This window comes from Arabidopsis lyrata, assembly GCF_000004255.2.
Source record: "Arabidopsis lyrata subsp. lyrata unplaced genomic scaffold ARALYscaffold_4, whole genome shotgun sequence".
In the NCBI taxonomy this organism is placed as follows: Eukaryota; Viridiplantae; Streptophyta; class Magnoliopsida; order Brassicales; family Brassicaceae; genus Arabidopsis; species Arabidopsis lyrata.
In genome coordinates this window covers 21,129,237-21,145,967 of record NW_003302552.1, presented here as the reverse complement: position 1 = coordinate 21,145,967, position 16,731 = coordinate 21,129,237, and the positions used below count along the sequence as shown (strand labels likewise).

General features: G+C 39.0%; 6 protein-coding genes across 9 annotated transcripts in view; 1 reads left to right on the top strand and 5 right to left on the bottom strand.

Annotated features, from left to right (window-relative positions):
• Nucleotides 1-26: 26 nt before the first annotated feature.
• Nucleotides 27-2,498, bottom strand: LOC9316100 (PTI1-like tyrosine-protein kinase 3). Its single transcript, XM_002879987.2, has 7 exons — nucleotides 2,245-2,498; nucleotides 1,792-1,975; nucleotides 1,196-1,573; nucleotides 845-1,118; nucleotides 625-757; nucleotides 442-528; nucleotides 27-352 (listed from the first exon to the last, which is right to left on the bottom strand). The coding sequence occupies exons 1-7, from the start codon at nucleotides 2,275-2,277 to the stop codon at nucleotides 221-223; spliced, it is 1,221 nt and encodes a 406-aa protein (XP_002880033.1). The 5' UTR covers nucleotides 2,278-2,498; the 3' UTR covers nucleotides 27-220.
• Nucleotides 2,499-4,840: 2,342 nt separating this feature from the next.
• On the bottom strand, nucleotides 4,841-8,195 carry LOC9316098 (plant UBX domain-containing protein 11). 3 transcript variants are annotated; one of them, XM_021027692.1, is made up of 10 exons: nucleotides 8,062-8,195; nucleotides 7,818-7,914; nucleotides 7,541-7,593; nucleotides 7,342-7,423; nucleotides 6,875-6,940; nucleotides 6,717-6,784; nucleotides 6,387-6,605; nucleotides 5,778-6,306; nucleotides 5,359-5,601; nucleotides 4,841-5,281 (listed from the first exon to the last, which is right to left on the bottom strand). In XM_021027692.1, the coding sequence occupies exons 2-10, from the start codon at nucleotides 7,912-7,914 to the stop codon at nucleotides 5,043-5,045; spliced, it is 1,596 nt and encodes a 531-aa protein (XP_020883351.1). In that variant the 5' UTR covers nucleotides 8,062-8,195; the 3' UTR covers nucleotides 4,841-5,042. The 3 variants fall into 3 exon arrangements, with proteins under 3 accessions (XP_020883351.1, XP_020883353.1, XP_020883352.1); XM_021027694.1 differs by lacking the exon at nucleotides 8,062-8,195 and adding an exon at nucleotides 7,988-8,056; XM_021027693.1 differs by lacking the exon at nucleotides 8,062-8,195 and having other exon boundaries at nucleotides 7,818-7,981.
• A 114-nt stretch (nucleotides 8,196-8,309) lies between these two features.
• On the bottom strand, nucleotides 8,310-10,689 carry LOC9316097 (probable methyltransferase PMT19). The gene is made up of 6 exons (XM_002879984.2): nucleotides 9,936-10,689; nucleotides 9,631-9,841; nucleotides 9,247-9,544; nucleotides 8,786-9,166; nucleotides 8,638-8,715; nucleotides 8,310-8,559 (listed from the first exon to the last, which is right to left on the bottom strand). The coding sequence occupies exons 1-6, from the start codon at nucleotides 10,596-10,598 to the stop codon at nucleotides 8,358-8,360; spliced, it is 1,833 nt and encodes a 610-aa protein (XP_002880030.1). The 5' UTR covers nucleotides 10,599-10,689; the 3' UTR covers nucleotides 8,310-8,357.
• A 70-nt stretch (nucleotides 10,690-10,759) lies between these two features.
• Nucleotides 10,760-12,960, bottom strand: LOC9317957. 2 transcript variants are annotated; one of them, XM_002879983.2, is made up of 8 exons: nucleotides 12,855-12,960; nucleotides 12,290-12,525; nucleotides 12,121-12,203; nucleotides 11,764-12,026; nucleotides 11,574-11,642; nucleotides 11,379-11,437; nucleotides 11,175-11,276; nucleotides 10,760-11,070 (listed from the first exon to the last, which is right to left on the bottom strand). In XM_002879983.2, the coding sequence occupies exons 2-8, from the start codon at nucleotides 12,495-12,497 to the stop codon at nucleotides 10,967-10,969; spliced, it is 888 nt and encodes a 295-aa protein (XP_002880029.1). In that variant the 5' UTR covers nucleotides 12,498-12,525; nucleotides 12,855-12,960; the 3' UTR covers nucleotides 10,760-10,966. The 2 variants fall into 2 exon arrangements, with proteins under 2 accessions (XP_002880029.1, XP_020883357.1); XM_021027698.1 differs by having other exon boundaries at nucleotides 12,121-12,200; nucleotides 12,855-12,959.
• Nucleotides 12,961-13,079: 119 nt separating this feature from the next.
• LOC9316096 (2,3-dimethylmalate lyase) lies at nucleotides 13,080-15,280 on the top strand. Its single transcript, XM_002881844.2, has 7 exons — nucleotides 13,080-13,506; nucleotides 13,690-14,177; nucleotides 14,267-14,389; nucleotides 14,474-14,612; nucleotides 14,693-14,892; nucleotides 14,967-15,003; nucleotides 15,082-15,280. The coding sequence occupies exons 1-7, from the start codon at nucleotides 13,176-13,178 to the stop codon at nucleotides 15,198-15,200; spliced, it is 1,437 nt and encodes a 478-aa protein (XP_002881890.1). The 5' UTR covers nucleotides 13,080-13,175; the 3' UTR covers nucleotides 15,201-15,280.
• A 60-nt stretch (nucleotides 15,281-15,340) lies between these two features.
• Nucleotides 15,341-16,731, bottom strand: part of LOC110229016 (clathrin interactor EPSIN 2) — a 5,734-nt gene continuing 4,343 nt past the window's right edge. Inside the window, exons 14-15 of the mRNA XM_021027700.1 lie at nucleotides 16,245-16,730; nucleotides 15,341-16,155 (exon numbers count right to left, since the gene is read on the bottom strand). Coding sequence (XP_020883359.1) covers nucleotides 15,677-16,155; nucleotides 16,245-16,730 — 965 coding nt within the window. The 3' untranslated portion in view covers nucleotides 15,341-15,676. The remainder of the gene's footprint in view (nucleotides 16,156-16,244; nucleotide 16,731) is intronic.

The window sequence follows — 16,731 nt, the reverse complement described above, 5'->3', positions numbered from 1 at the left end:
GCTATTTTCCATGAATGTTCCTATAATAAGTATCAGGTCATAACGTTCAAATTAACCCATCAAAAATAGCACAAATCATTTCCATAGAGTGAAATCCCAATTGCTACTCACCATCTCTCCTTGATAACCCATTTACATTCCATGGTAAATAGACAGATTAAAGTAAAGAAAAAACCTTGAAGCCTTAAGATAATCAGTATGCAAGAACCACAAAGAAGAATCAAGCTTGATGTGTTGGAGGAGCAACAGCTGTTGCTGACCTTAAGAGCGGTTGAAGAGCTTTTACTACAATGCTCATGTTTGGCCTAAACTCTGCTTCGTATTGCACACACAACGCTGCAACCGCCGCGAGCTGCGTTTACCAATAAACACACACATTTTAGCTTCCTGTGGTGTTCACTGGATTTATATAAAAGAAAAAACAGTTTCTATTTTTTATACCTTTGCAACAGCTTTAGGAGGATACTCTCCTTTGAGTTTTGGATCTACACATTGCTTCACTTTGTCTTCACTCAGCCTTGGAGTAGCCTGAATAGTTGTATAACACAACGTTGTATATTAACCAAGAAATGACAAGACTTTGTTGTAATCTCAGAAAGCAAAAGTTTAGATTAAGTTAAACACCCAAGTGACAAGACTCTGTTGACCACGAGGCATCGTATGATCTACCGGTTTTCTCCCGGTAAGAAGCTCCAAAAGCACAACTCCAAAACTGTAAACATCACTCTTCTGTGTCAACTGTCCTGTCATCGCATATCTGCAAACCCAAAAATGTAAGTTACCTTCTTTCAGTTACTAAGAATCATCAAGAAGTTTCAAGTCTTCCATGTGGAAGCATATTTACTCTGGTGCGTGATAACCGAATGTCCCCAAAACTCTAGTGGAATGAAGACGAGCAGCCATATCAGGAGCTTGATTAGAAAGATTAAAATCAGCAATCTTGGCTTTGAAATCTTCGAAAATAAGCACATTGCTAGATCGGATATCTCTGTGTATAACCGGAGGTTGTACTTTCTCGTGTAAGTATTCTAGTCCTTTAGCTGCATCAACCGCAACTCGGACTCGTTGCATCCACTCAAGTGTTGGGCCAGGTTGTGCTCCTTGCACTCCCTTTCTCCCTGTTTAACATCAAGTTTATCAATCTCCATCCTAAGTCATAATGATGTACGTATGAGCAGAAACAAATCTTTCTTACCGTGTAAGATGTCGTGCAATGATCCCATTGTGGCAAACTCATATGCAAGGACACGAAGGTTTCCTTCTACACAATAACCAAGAAGCTGAACAAAATTGTCACTTTTCAGCCTCGAAACTTTCGAGACCTGAGTCAAGAACTCGACATTTGTTTCAGGTTCAGATGAATTATCGAGCTTTTTCACAGCCACGGCCTTTCCATCATTAAAGTTTGCATAGTACACTCTTCCATAGGATCCTTCTCCAATCAATGCCTTTGATCCAAAATTCTGAGTCTTTTCTTTGAGCTCAACCAATGACATTGCAGGGACGTCGATGGGAGGAGGCTCCTTCAAGACAGGAGGCTTCACAGGAGCTGGTGCTTTCTTGTTGTTACGTCCTACACAAGCAAAGAAAATTGAAATACACAGTTTCTCAGGTTTGGCCTAAGTGCATGAGCAGTCACTGGAAAAATAGAAAAGATACTCATTTGTTACAAGAGTGAGGTATTTATAGAGACATAGAATCAAAATCACATAGGGAATGCAACTAAAAGAGGCCAAGAATCTAATTTGATATGTTACTTCAATCACATGTAAGTTGAAGAAAGAGCGATACCATAGTCGTAATGGCGAGTAGGAGGGGTTTTCAAGCGGTTATGTTCAGCTGTTGGGTAAGATTCTTGTACACGACAAGAACAGCACAACCACCTACGCATCTTCCCTCTCTTGCCTATGTCAATATCGTCTACAGCTCTCGGTTTATCCAATCGAACAAAGTTGCTTTGTGTACGATCATTCGCCTGCAAGTTCATCAAAACACATCAATGAGATGCTCTAAAACGTTGCAGGAAAACAGAGGAACTTTGCCATCAAATCAACAGGCTAATAACAACATTTGTCTACCATTATCAATACAAAGGCAAATTAGGTTTCTGTATGAATACATGTATAGATACGCATTCTCAATTTTGTCAAAACATGTGAATTTATAGATTGGCCTAGAGTTAAGGCCTTTACGTGATCTCATGACACTATTAATCATCGAAGCTGTGTTGCGTATAATGCTTACCACTTGACCACGACGATGAAAATCACGATCCATATATCAGAAATCAAAATGCAATTTAGAAACAAACGATCAACGAGCAATAAACCAGAGAGACGAATCAAAAAGAAAAAATGCTGGTAGACAAATGAGAGGCAGGGACGAAAGGAGGTGATGAGGTCGTGGAGTAATTTAGGAATGAAAAAAATGGGAATCCCAAATAACTACGGGAAAAAAGAACACAAAAGATAAAAGAAGGGGAAAGAAACAGCTAAGAAAAGAAAGAAAACGTCAAAGGGAAGCGACAGAGAGGCGTGTGATCAAGAATAGAACAAATATCCCAATTTTGGTGAATTATATAATTATGGTTTGAAGAAGAATTACCTTTAAAGTCTCTCTCTCTCTCTCTCTCTCTTCGTATATATAAAATATATTGTGTACATATTTCTAGGGTTTGTTTTATTGGTCTGATTTGGACAGAGACAGGCGACGTGAGGAAATTATTTTCTTCAGTCGAAAATGCTCCGCAAAAGAGTAAAAGATAGGTATGAGAGAGAGAAAAGACAGAAGTGCAAGGCGGCGGCTAAGGAAATAAAAGTGGCAACAAAACAATCAAAAATATTATTGTTTGCAAAAAAAATTAGATACTAGCTAGGATAACTTCGTGCGTGGGTTACATTTAAAACTATATTTTTCAAAAAAAAGATGTAACAAGTTTCCCATTATTAGCCGTTTTGCTTAAACTTTACAGTTTACATGCATGGCATTGACATGCAATTCAAACGTATAAACATAACTTACTCCCATACAATATATACAACAAAATTATGGTCAGTCGTCTGATGGTTGTGTTGAAACATATCTTGGTTTTAAGCATCATTATGGGTCGTCTAAACTGATCTCAAATCCAAAACTATGTCGGCAACCACCATTATCATCATCGGCGTTTGTGATTTCATTATGTTCAATGCCAGACATATGTCACATACCCAATTCCCACGAATGAGAGAATATGCATGCGATATGCGATGATCATGACGAGTTATGTTGATAACGAACAATGCAATCATAATGAAACATGAAAGAGCATGGAAGGCATACATATGGGTTTCGTTCACCTTGCATACCACAAGCGTTACATGTGAAGGATACGTCCCTCGCCATGAGGGTGAGTCCATGCTCGTGGCACTTTGGATGATCCACTTTGCGGGGGGCAGGGTTCTTTCCCCATTTCATCATATCTACGCTGAAATTGCATAACTTACAATGGTAAACAAATTTTGAGAGTTTCCGTTGACAGAGGCTGTAGTTCCCGGCAGCCCCGTCTCTGGCTTTTGTACAACCTTAGGCAAAATACAAAAATGGGCCTTTTATTTATACGATATTTATAAAATACTAGTATTTGACCCGCGGTATATATACCACATATTTATTTTTTCTAGTCAAACTTTTAAGTAAATAATTTTTGAATGTTTTGTTTGAATAGCAAATGAGCGTTAATAAATTATTTTTATAAAAATGTGTCAAACAAAATTTTTGGACTTTTTGTTATAGATTTTTTTTTTGAGATTTTCTTGAATTTTTAGTTAAGTTTTGGACCATTTTATAAATAACATTTTGAATTATCTTAAAAAATAAAAATATATGAGCCCTTTTATGTAAAAAATAGAATTTAAAAAATTTTGGGCCCTATTATTAAAAAATTTCAGGCTAATTTACACTTTTTTTTAAAAAAATATGGGCTCTTTTACACGTTTTTTTTATTATTTTCTACCATTTTACACGTTTTTTGATTATATTAATTAAGTTTTTGAAACATTTTGCTAATTATAACTAGGTTAGTTATTTTTGTGGGCCTTTTATGTTAGAAACATTTTTAATTATGGGCCCTTTTATTTAATTAATTTGTTTTTTTTTTTCAAATCATACAACAAAATTATATAATAAAAGACTCTTAAAATTTTGGGCCCTTGGAAAATGTCCACTCTGCCATGGGTCAGAGACGGGCCTGGTTCCCGGCAGAGTAATTAGGTGGCCCTTGGAGGAGAAGCTCGAGAGGATGGTTCGGGTGGCAGGGATGGTCAATTTTCTTCGTCACTGGCCTTGGAATGCAAGAGCTATGCATGCCATTCCATTTTGCATTCGTCTCATCTATATATATACCGCCATCAGACCTAATTTATTATTAAGACCGCACTCTTGGCAACCGAAAAGTTCATCACGTGAAAGAGATACAGGATGTTCGTACCAAAAGTATTTCACCATGGTGAAGGTTTAGAATGATTGTGGACAAGATTATGAATAAGGAAGGGAGATGGCTAACAAATATGATTAAGGTTTCACTTCAAATTATAATTGATCTCCATATATATATATATATATATATACAAATACAAGTTGATATATTACTCAAGTTGATCATCATTAGCTTTACACATTTAATCGAACGTGTTTAATCTTTTCTTAAGGCTCATCAATGAAGTAAAGCGGATCCAAATGTTTATTTATATGGCAAATAGATTGGAGAGTGGACAAGACTAATCTTTCACCGGATTATTAAATGATTACTTATAAACTTCATATATATAGTTGACAAAAGAAAACAAAAGACAACAGCTAATAATTATTAAGCTTCAGCCCATGAACTTTAGTTTAGCTCTAATATTTTTTTTTTTAATGTTTGGAACAGAAATTGCTAAACGGCAACATTTTGTAGCTGGTCTATTGTCAGAACATATAAATGGTTCATAAAGAGTAAAGTATAAAAAGTAAACTCAGAGCTGTTTCTGTATCTATCCACACAGATTTCAAGTTCTCTCATTTCATCGCCTATCATTACTGTCTCCACCGCTTCCACCACCGTACTGTGTGGAGTTTCCGTTCCAAAAGGCGTTTCCATCACCAAACGGAGCGTCATCTTCAGTATGATTCAGCGTATGGATGTTACTTCCAATCCGAGAAGTGGTTGGTCTCCTATTCCTAACATTGCTCCTACCTTCTGATGAATCTTGAAAGGAGGAGCCCCCTTGCCCCAGATTGTTTCTCAGCTCCGCCTGTGGTCCTATAGACAGAATAATAGAGAATCAGATTAGCAATTACATGACCTTTTTGTGTTAGAAAAGATTGTCATGAGCTCACCACTTTGAGGCTCTGGACCAGAGCTTGATGTGTTGGCAGTACCGCCGCCAAAATATGAAAACGGGTTTGCATAAGACAGTACTCTTCTAACATAAGCAAAGTAACCACCATCATTAGGGTCTGTGTTGTTGTTAGACTCAGAGTAAGATGGTCCTCTTTGATAGACGGTTGCTCTTTTACGCAGAACCACTACAAGTGCTTGTCTATCAAACAAACCCAACTCCGATAGAGACTTATCCATATCTGCAGAGATTGAGAGTAATCGAGTTATGTATCTACTACACGAGTCCAACCTGACCAGAAAAAAAAACTAAATGGTAGAAAACATCATCTTCGATCAAGATGAAGCTTATTTAAGGTAAAATGTTCTTTACCCAAAAAAATTAAAATCTATTGGATGCATTGTAGATTTTAAGTACCTTGGTCACTATACACCTTACGTGGGTAAGGAACCGCAAGATCATAAGCACCCAGTCCGATTGTTTGATTACTGTTCACATAATCCTTGACCATTCTCAATATACTTGTCACAGAAAACTTCTCCTGAAGGCTACTACCATCAGGCAATCGAATGTTTAAATGAACATCAGATGACTTTTTGGATTTTTCTCCAACCTCTTCCTCTCCTCCTTCATCCTTTGGCTTCATGACCTCTTCTGTACCAACAGATTTTGTTAAATTAATGTCCCTTTCACTAACACCTAGACCACTATCATCTTTGTTTATCACAGTTCCTTTTTTCCTTTTACTATCAACAGAAGATCGAACGCTGGATGCATTATCATTTGTTCCTGGGGCTGCAGGACGAATTGGCTCCTTTTCTGCCTGAACATGCGAAGGGGCCCCTGTCGCTTCATGTTCAACATTGGCCTTAGTTCCATCAACAGAGGGTGCTGGCTGGTTTTTAGTAGTATCACACAAATTACTAGGTTCGGCAGATTCTTTGCCCTGTTGAAAAAAAGGCCGCACCATGTAAGCAAAACATCAAACTAAAGTAATGTGGAAATGATTTCAGCTCCAGGGACAACCTTAACTGCAACTGTGCCATCATTGTTTTCTTTTGTTGATGCAGATGTCACCGTTGACTTTGTCTCTGAGGGTTGAACACTAGAGGCCGTCGATGGAGATGCAACCGGTGCATCTAAAGGACCACTTTCAGAAGGCAAGACAACATTTGAAGCACTAGAAGCAGGTTTCTCTGAGTTCTGTGATGCAAGTGCTGCTGAAAAGATACTTGCAGTTGTTTCCTGAAAACGAGAAATGTCTAAGGCATTAGTAAGTAAGAAAAACAACCATCAAACGAAAACTGTATAGAAGGACAAAAAACAAGATAAGTAAGAGAAGCAGGTATTAAGTACCTGGATATGAAGTCCTAACCACGCCTTCTCTAAACTGGATGCAATGTCTTCAGCAGCGATAAATCCTTCTAAAAAAGTAGAAGGGAAGAAAACCAAATCTGAGTATGTTTGCTTTTCAATAACGTGTAAAATACATCTAAAATTACATAAGGACTTACCATTTTTCCAAACTTGTGTACCACTGAATCCAATGGCAGCTATACAAGGAACAGATGAATATGGGTCTACAAACTGATGTAAGGATCCCTGTTCTTTCAAAATTGCTACCTCAAGAAAATCAATCAAAAAGAACTTAAACTACACATGCACTCAAATGTATAGTCCTAAATGGATACGCCAGCTAGAGAGATAAACTTATACAGCGCAAAATGATGAGAGGTGATTTCACCAAAAGATTTCAAAGTGTAAGGGTCCATTCTTCTTAAACTATTTTGAACTCTACCACAGAGGCATGTACTCCTAGAAATAATTACTTCTTCCGGATGGTAAGACATAATCGTATAGCAAACCTACAAGGCATATCTACAGAACGTCTGATGAAACGCACCATTCACTGTAAAATCCAGAAAAACAGCTTTACAACTAGATCACCTTACTTAAGTTCTCTCATAAAAAGAAAGGATACATATTGCGGAGAAGTTTGTGGCGTCAACACTTCCAGCTTGAATATGCACTAAAATACAATACTTCGACAGCGACTCTGCCACCTATACCAGGAAGGAAACATACGACAATGTTATGAACGAACAATAGCCTTGTTTGCATTTTCAACATAACTGAGAATGCAAATCATTGACGAAGAGAATGTGAAACATAAAACCTACCGATGCATCAGTCCAAGTCAATCTGTTCAACTTATCTGACTCTTCATCCTCTCCTAAAAGTTAAAAAGCAAGTCCATTTTACTATTAGAGATCAAAATTTGTGCTTGAGCTCACAATATAATTATGTTGAAACTTGTTTTCTAAAGTCATATTCTTGGATGATCAGAACTCGTATTCAGATGAGACTACAAGAGAAACAAAACTCCAACACTATCCCACTCATATTCGAATTCCAACAAGAATTACTAATAAGAGAAAATAAAAATCCATAATTTACCAGAGATGTAGACAACAAAAAGCTTCTTCTGCCCTTTGGCTTCAAATATGGCTTCCGGAACAGAACCCTTGAACGTAAGAGAAGACAGAGCTTCCATCTGTAAATCAAAAAGGTTACTGGAGATCAATCAGAAACCTTGAACCCTAAATTCAGTGAATTATACAACGAACCCTAGCTAGATCCGATCAAAGCCAGGAGCCTAATCAAATTGAATTAGCAAGAAACAGAGAGATCCACAATTTACCTGCTCCAATCAAATCCTCAACTCTCTCCACCACAAAAGAAAGAACGAAGAAGCTTCGGGTAGATCAGACGCCGTTATGACTCTCCAGTCGGGAGTCTTCACGATTAACGACTAAACGCCACCGTCACAATAACGTCGTTACACGTCTGTTATTATATATTTTTTTGTGTCCATTAAATTTTTCAAAACATCTAAAAATGTCCTCTTAACTTTTTGAATTGTCAAATTTAAACCCAAACCAACAAATCTCTCAAGAGTTTGCAAAATTTTATAGTGTATACCAAAAAGAGTATTGTTTATTTAACTGAATTATCTACAATTAGTATTGTTCCATGATCAAAACCACTGTTATCGTCTGGATAAACTGTCCCATTCCATCTCATTTGACTGGTTATAGCTTTCACTTTGATAAGAACATCTAAACGGTCTCGTATTATAACTGCGCCTTCTGGTCTAAGAATCCTCTGCATCTCCAAGAGTATATCAACAATGTCACATCTACAACAAAGAAAGAAACCATTTACACATTGATTACAAAATGTAATTCAAAGTGTTCAAGATACAGACGGATCTTACTTGTCCAAGTACAAACTGAACACACCATTGGCATGAATCAGATCATAGGTTCGAGGGTATGTAGAGAAAGCTTCACACCTGAAAACCCGAAAAGACTGTATAAGAGAGGTTGTATTAGATGATATCAGAGACGTTTTGAGTGATTTACCAGTTCATGTAAGTTCCAATGAGACCGCGATCATACACAACACCGAGTGTGTTCGGTTTAAGATCAAACGGAACCACATTCATAACCCACATTGTGTATTTGTTCAAAGCTGCAGCAAAACCACCTAATCCAGCGTTCATATCAATGATGTTTCTGTATTTTCCATTGCTGAGAAACTTTAACTTGGTGTCATAGTACAATACTCTTCTTTGCCACATGTTATTGTTAGATTTGAAGCTGGCAATAGTTGTTCCCTTTATCAACCCGGTTTTGATTCGTCGAGGCACATTATTTAGTCTCTCAGGCCAGTTTCTGAGAACGATCTTGTGTGTGTCGTTAACATCTGGAAGAGGAGTGATACACGGCTCCATCTCTTTGTACCTATTGATAAAAAAGATCCAACCGAATCAAGCTTCTGAAGCTGAAGATGCGCAAAATAGATTTGGGGAAAGTAAAGTCACCACGCAGATTCAAGGTCACTAGAAGAGCAGAATCCAGGAAACTTAAGAGCTTGTAGTCTTTGTCTACACTGCAAATGATTAGAAGGCTTTCTCCAGATGACAACTGGGTAACTTTCAGCAATCTTCTCCCAACAAAGTCTTCTAAAAACACCATTTAGTTGCTCCATCTGGTTCTGCAATTCCTTGGAATCTCTCTTCTGGTTCTTGGATTTAACCCTTGATGCTACAGGTGGTCCAGACAACACCCAGTATCCATCAGGACGTAGAACACGATCCACCTCCATCAAGTAAAGCCCATCTGGATAAAATGTTCTCTCTTTCAGTATCAGAAGCAGAGTGAATCAAGCAAGCGGTCCAACTATTCAGATAAACAGGTGTATTTACCATAGGCAGTCCAATTGACCAGGCATCTAGAACAGTGGACCATGTCGAAAGACCTCGACGGGTAAGGCAACTTATAAGTGCTTAGAACACCGAGCATAGCAGGGAGTCCACGTTCTAATGCGAACTGAACTTGAGCCTCGTGTATATCCCTCGGTGCAATGGACATTGTCAAAATGTTATAGTTCAGCAAAAAGGCTCCAAAACTCGCTACCTAACAATTTGAGTTCAACAAAACACATATGGAATCCATCATAATCAAAAGTACTAATACTGCAGTAAAATATCAAGTATGTAACTGAACTCACTCCACATCCAATATCGAGAACAGTCCTGATACTCCCAGAAGCCAAAGGCAAAACACTCAGAATCACATCAACATAGTCCTTCACACCACCGGGAAAGGAAGTCCCGCCTCCAGGGAAAACAAAACGGTCTCCTTCAAGCCTAATCCAATTCTGAGTCTTTTTCAACTCAGCTAGCCTCTTGAATGGTACGTTCTTGAACCAAGCATATTTTCTACTCTCAGGCCATGGAAAAGGCGTTTTGAAGCCAGTGGGCTTTGGGACCAAACACCTGAACTTCTCTTGGGCTATGTCAGGACAGTGTCTCTCTCTCCGATAGTGTCTCTGAATGCTGTACTGTCGTGCTGTTGATGGATCGTGGCATGGCAAGTAGTTGGTGAAGTTCTTGGGACAGAGTGGAAAGTAAGATGGTGATGATGATGATGATGATGATGAGGATGAGGATGGTGGTGGTGGCGATCGGTTTTCTGAAGTTTCTGGAAGGGAGGAGTAATGGGAAATGGAGGGTACCTGAATCTGTGGAGGATGGTGAGGAACTTGGGAAGAGAAGGTGATGGTTTTGATAGTGGTGAGGATGTAATAGAGGAAGAAGAATAGGAATGGAGTGAAGAAGAAGAATAGACGCTTAGGACATAGCTTGAATAAGTGTTGTTGTGATGGATTCATCCTCTTTTTTTGTCTAGACTTCTTCTGCAATTAGGTTTCAAGAGAGAGAGAGAGACAGGACAGTGATGTGAAATATTATTATTTTAGTTAAGAAGACAGACTCACCTCGTTTTGTGAATTGGAATCTTCAACTGTACTCTGAGATATTAGCACTCATTTTCTAATAATAAAAATTAGTATTAACAATAACACAGTAGTATATTTACAGAAATCAAAAGATTAAGAAATATATTAGAGTAGGGTACATAAGGGAAGATCTAAAGCAAAATCTTGTGAGACTAGGGTGCTTCTGTGGATTATTGTGGTCATCAAAGGTAGTTGATTTCTACTACGAGCAAAAGACAAAAGACAAGAGCTTCATTTTAGCATCAACGTTGAACAATATTGTCTCTTGAAATAAACTTGTCCCCATGTAATGTAATCTTCCAGCAGTCAAGTTGGATGATAAAGACAGAGAGCTTCTTGGGTACAACTGTATCAGATTGTTTACAATAACTAAGTTAAGCCTTGAGGCTTGGGAAGAGAACGATTTTGATATTTACCGCAAATATATTGGTGAAAAAAGCTTCAAGATACCTCGAAATTTGTCGTCTCTTGTGATTATTCCAAATGTTTCAGATGTCTCGCGCACCATTATGCCTTGTACACCAGTGAATGATGCTATCTTGCACTCAGCAACTGTCACAAGTAAAATAGGTTCCTATGATTAGAAGGGACCAATTACAATATGGAAAAAGATCGATCCTAATACTACAGATTTGTGAAAGAATGAAGGATTACCAAACATGAAAGCACCGTGAAGATCTGCTGAGAGAAGAGTTAAAGATAATTGAATCTTCCTGCAAAAAGTAGATTGTCTAAGAATGATGAACAAGCTTAAAATGATTGTGTATTCTATATTACGCCCCTCAATTTCGTCCTTATAGAAAGCACATAGTTAGAATTAGTATTTCGGTAATCAGATAAGTAGCTTACCCGGTCACCTTGATGAGTTTCATCATATAACTTTCCCACATACAATGCATTGGCTTAAACAAATCAAACCTGCACTCCAAACACAAGTGAACCAGTAAACACTTAAAATTTTGTTAAGAAATCCAAAACAATAGAGTCAGATGCATAGGCTGAGCCAGTTCAATCTTTTTGAAAACAAAAAAGAACTCACTTTTGGAGATCTTTAGGCATATGCAAAGCACCAGATTTCTTGAGTCGCTTCATAGACATACGGCTTCTAGAACGTTTTGAATCCTTCTGTGATGCCTTTTTAGAACCAGAGGCTGAAGACCGTGACTGTACAAAGTTATCAAGGAGGATATAGTTGTCCAGCTTCACACTTTTAGTACCTTGCAAGTACTTTTGAGCAGAGTCACCGCTTCGAAGAAGGTTATGCAAAACCTTGTCTACTATAGTTCCCTTTGCACTAGAAAACTGAATCACAAAAAAAACACATACTGAGCAATCATTTCTCAACTCACACAGAAGAAGACAGTGGTTCGCTTTCCTCAAGAATCTGAATATATACCTTAACATTGGTTGCCAGCAAATTCTCATCAACAGGATGGGACAATCTTGTATATGCAACAGAATCATCATCCTTGGGATCTACTACAAAACCAAATTCCCATCACAATCAGAGTTCAATAAAGAGTTGCTAGAGAGAATCATTCTTCGTTTACACTCAACTATCAAACCTTTTTTAATCGACGTCTTTGAGGGAGTAGGCAGTGAATCAGCTTGATGTGATTCTTTCGTAGAGACATCTACATCAGAAGTTCCCTTCTTGTCTTTCTCACTCTTCTGTTGTTGTTGAAGAAGCTGAGCTTTTGCAACAGCGAGCCTTCGTTCCATTGCAGCCATTGCCCATCTAGCCTGATCATGCACAACCGTCTGGGTACCCATTGCAGCTAGATAGCAACTAACCTAGTCTCTGTGATTCAAACCCGGAATAGGTGTAAAGCGCAAATTTTGCTGCGAAAATCCATCAATTTGTATATATCTGGAACTTAAACTAAACAACTACGTTATATGTGAGCTTAAGAAATTGAAACTAAGTACTAAGAATTAAGAAAGCTAAGTTTTTGGATGTCATTACTAATTCAATCAGTCCAGTGTAGTAAATTTATATCAAACATCACATAATTCAATCCAAACACTAAGAATCTAGAAAGCTCAATTTTTAGATGCAATTAACCAAAGGCAAAACCAATCAAACCAAAAAGTTGAGGACAACAGACACGAAATCGAATAGATGCTTACGGATCGACGAATCAAATATGGACGGAACTGAGACCAACGATACACGGCGAGGCTAAGAGAGTAGCAGCGAAGAAAAAGTTTTTATTTGAAGTCGGCCGCTGTACAAAAGAGATACTCCTGTATATTTCGACGATAGAAGATAATCACGTGAACCCTAATAAAAGCTCACGTGACTTGGTCTCTCTTTTTTCAGTTACTAAATCTGGTTCGGTCTGGTTCTCAATCTTACACCTGAAAGCTGTTTCGGTTTGTCCAACTTCTTTTCCTTTTGATCAACAATTTCTGTTTTTTCTTTTACCGAATAGAGAAGTGAATCCTTCAATGGCGGCACTAAGCTTTTGCAGCTCTTCTCCTCCTCGGATTCTTCACAAACAATCCAAATCGAGCTTTTTTCCTTCTGACTCTTCTTCTTTCACACAAACCGTCGGAGAATCATCTGCGAAACCCATCTCTGTCTCTAGACGATTTCGTGTTGCCGTTAACTCCACCGCAGTTTCCGATGAATCGGGAAACGCAAAACTACTATCTTCTCCGGCGAAGAAGCTAAGGGAGATTATGCAATCCCCTGGTGTTCTTCAGGGTCCCTGTTGCTTCGATGCTCTTAGTGCCAAACTCATCGAACGAGCTGGGTTTCCTTACTGTATCACCACTGGTAATGATTTATAAATCCATTATTGATGAATTTTCACAGTTTGTATCTGGTTGTTGTCAAATCGATCTTCTACTGTTGTTGATTGTGTTCTGCTTAAAGTTCAAGACTTTACAGTTTTATAACTTCTCTGAATCAGATAAGAAACAAGTTTGTTTTTTGGCTGATATCTGTCTATGCCAATAGGGTTCTCAATTTCAGCGGCTCGGCTTGGTTTACCTGATAAAGGACTTATATCTTACGGAGAAATGTTTGATCAAGGTCAACAAATTACTCAATCTGTATCAATTCCGGTGATTGGAGACGGTGGCAATGGATTCGGTAATGCCATGAATGTTAAGAGGACCGTCAAGGGATATATCAACGCTGGCTTTGCAGGAATTATCATTAATGATCAGGTTTGTTGTGAAGATACTAAGAGTGAGAGAAGAGTGGTTTCTAGGGAGGAAGCCGTGATGCGTATTAAAGCTGCGGTTGATGCGCGTAGAGAGTGTGGTTCTGACATTGTCATTGTAGCTCAAACTGATTCCCGAGAAGCGATATCTCTGGAGGAATCACTCGTTAGGGCAAGAGCTTTTACAGATGCTGGAGCAGATGTTCTCTCCGTTGATTCTCTTTTTTCTAGAGAAGAGATGAAATCATTCTGCAATGTCTATCCGCTAGTTCCTAAATTGGTAACTTAACTTTGCGCCAGAAACTACTCTTCTCGATCTTGATATATACCCGGGAGATATGAAGATTCATTTGTGCGGTCTTTGTGTAGGCTAATATGCTAGAAATTGGAGGGAAATTTCCGATACTAAACCCGCTTGAGCTAGAAGAGATTGGATATAAGCTAGTGGCATATCCAATTTCATTGATTGGAGTATCTATTCAGGCAATGCAGGTCACAATCTCTCTGTTTCTGCCAATAATGTGTAACCTCACTGTGGTGGCAAAGAGACTTAAGAACTATGTGGAACACTTGTAGGACGCTTTATTGGCAATTAAGGGTGGTAGAATTCCTCCACCAGGAAGCATGGCGTCTGTAGAAGAAATCAAAGAGATTCTTGGTTTTGACACATACCAGGAGGAAGAGAAGCGGAATGCTACCTCCTCATCAGATAGAGGTGAGACATGAAAGTTTTCAGTTGTATCATCTTTGGGAAATATCAAGTGAATAACTAAATCTGTTTTCATCCTTTTCAAGAAACGAGCAGCAGTAGCATCTATGGTAATCAACGGGTGGCTCAAGATGATCCAGAACAGAGAGAGGACCCGATAGTTGAAGTCATAACACCTGAGGTTTATAATGAACCAAGAAACCCCTTTTCGCGGATCTGGTCACGATCCTTGAGGATCAAAATCATCGGACGCGATGGGTTTGAGAAACTCGATGTCAGAATTCCGGTAAGTCCACCTCCAAGGACCATTTTTCGTGTTTTTTCTGAATTGATTCAAAACTTGTCTTATGGTTGGAACAGGCCGGATTCTTGGAAGGTGTCACAAACATTGTTCCAGGTATTCACAAACTCAAGTCTTCTTTTTCTGTTTCAGTTTTCTTAGGAATAGTTATTGACAGACCCTAAAATTTTGCAGCTTTAGGAGGCGTGAACTTGAAGCAATTGATGGACGATGCAGCCGATGAGGTCGGAGGGAAACTTTTGTTAGATTTTAAAGACACTGCTGGTGACAGAATCCAAGTTTTTCTAGAATGACACACATGTAGTGAAGAAAAGGTAAATACAGTCGAGAAACATTTAAAAAGAGAAAACAAAAATGACAAGATTTTTATTTGTTCCGTGGATGAAAAATGTTTTACACATCTTCAAAATAAAGAAATTGAAGTAAATGTGTATATATCAAATTATATGCATATAACAAAAAGGGCAGACCCGAGCAAGGTTTGCCACTCTCACCGGTACAAATTTCACAACAAGCTCTCAATTTCGTCCATACCAGAAAAAATAAAAATGAATGATGACTGAAGATTAAGGCAAGAACAAACAGAGAAGAAAATCCGTGGAGCCGTGTAGCCAGGATGAATAATGTAACCTGAGTACTTCCGTGAAGCGGCTGGCCAATCTGTCTACTTTTATCGACTGATATTACATATCCCAGAGTAAAGGAAAAGCACGGACGAGCGGATTCTTGATTATACAAATGAAGTAAGTGCGTAATGCTTGGCTTGATCTTACCGGTATCCACCACCGTAGGATTGTTGAGGGTTGTAACCACCTTGACCCATCATGGGATTGTAGTTGTTGCCAGTGTTTGGGCCAGGGACCATCCCTGGGTTTTGTGGTTGCATCGGATAGCCTTGGCCATATCCTCCCATGTTCATGTTCATGCCGGGTCCCATTCCCATACCCATTGGTTGGTGTTGGTTCATTCCAGCCCCCATACCCATACCCATGGGTTGGTTTTGGTTCATACCTCCATAGCTACCAACACCCATTCCTCCGCCCATGGGCATGCCGGAGCCTCTCATTGGATTAGGTGGAGGCCTCATAGCAGTTGCACCAGAACGCCCTAAGCCAGTGCCTGATCCCATAGCTTTACCCATGTTGATAGTCGATGTTGCTGGTGTGTTTGTTGGTTTCTCCAGCCGTTTCTCTCTCCTGTTGATCGCCTCGAAGTCAACTCCTATGTCTGCCAATGGATTTGTTTTAGCTGCGCATAAGTAGAACAGCAAAAACAATGTTAGAAAGTTTGCTGAAAACTTTTTGGTTTTTTAATTGGTTTGGCGAAATCTATCTTACATCCAGATATGTTAAAGTTAACAAGCCCCCTGCTCAACGTGTCTGCCCAGACTGATGATTTTGGCTCAAACTTTTTCTGAGGCGGGGGAACAATCTCAATTGCTCCTGTTAAAGGCGTGAGATCTGGATGAGATGATGATGATGTCAAGGAGTTCGGCGCAGCTTGTGAAAACATGTCTCCCATGACATTGTTGTTCCCTTGCAGAGTAACAGGCCCGGATTGAGTTCGTTGTGGACCACGGGAAGGTGGCATTCCATGACCTTGGTGTGCTATGAACTGACCAGCTGGTCCACTTGGGTTAGAGTAAGGAGTTTGTGAGCCCGGCTGGTGCATGAAGCCTCCACTGTTAAATGGCATGGCTCCAGTCATATTTTGAGAATGAGGAACCATGTTATATGGTTGAACAGCTTGTCCAAATGGAGTTTGTCCGGGCATGTTTGGAGCTGTAGATACCGGTGGCTGAGAAGAACGTGTACCTGGCTCGGT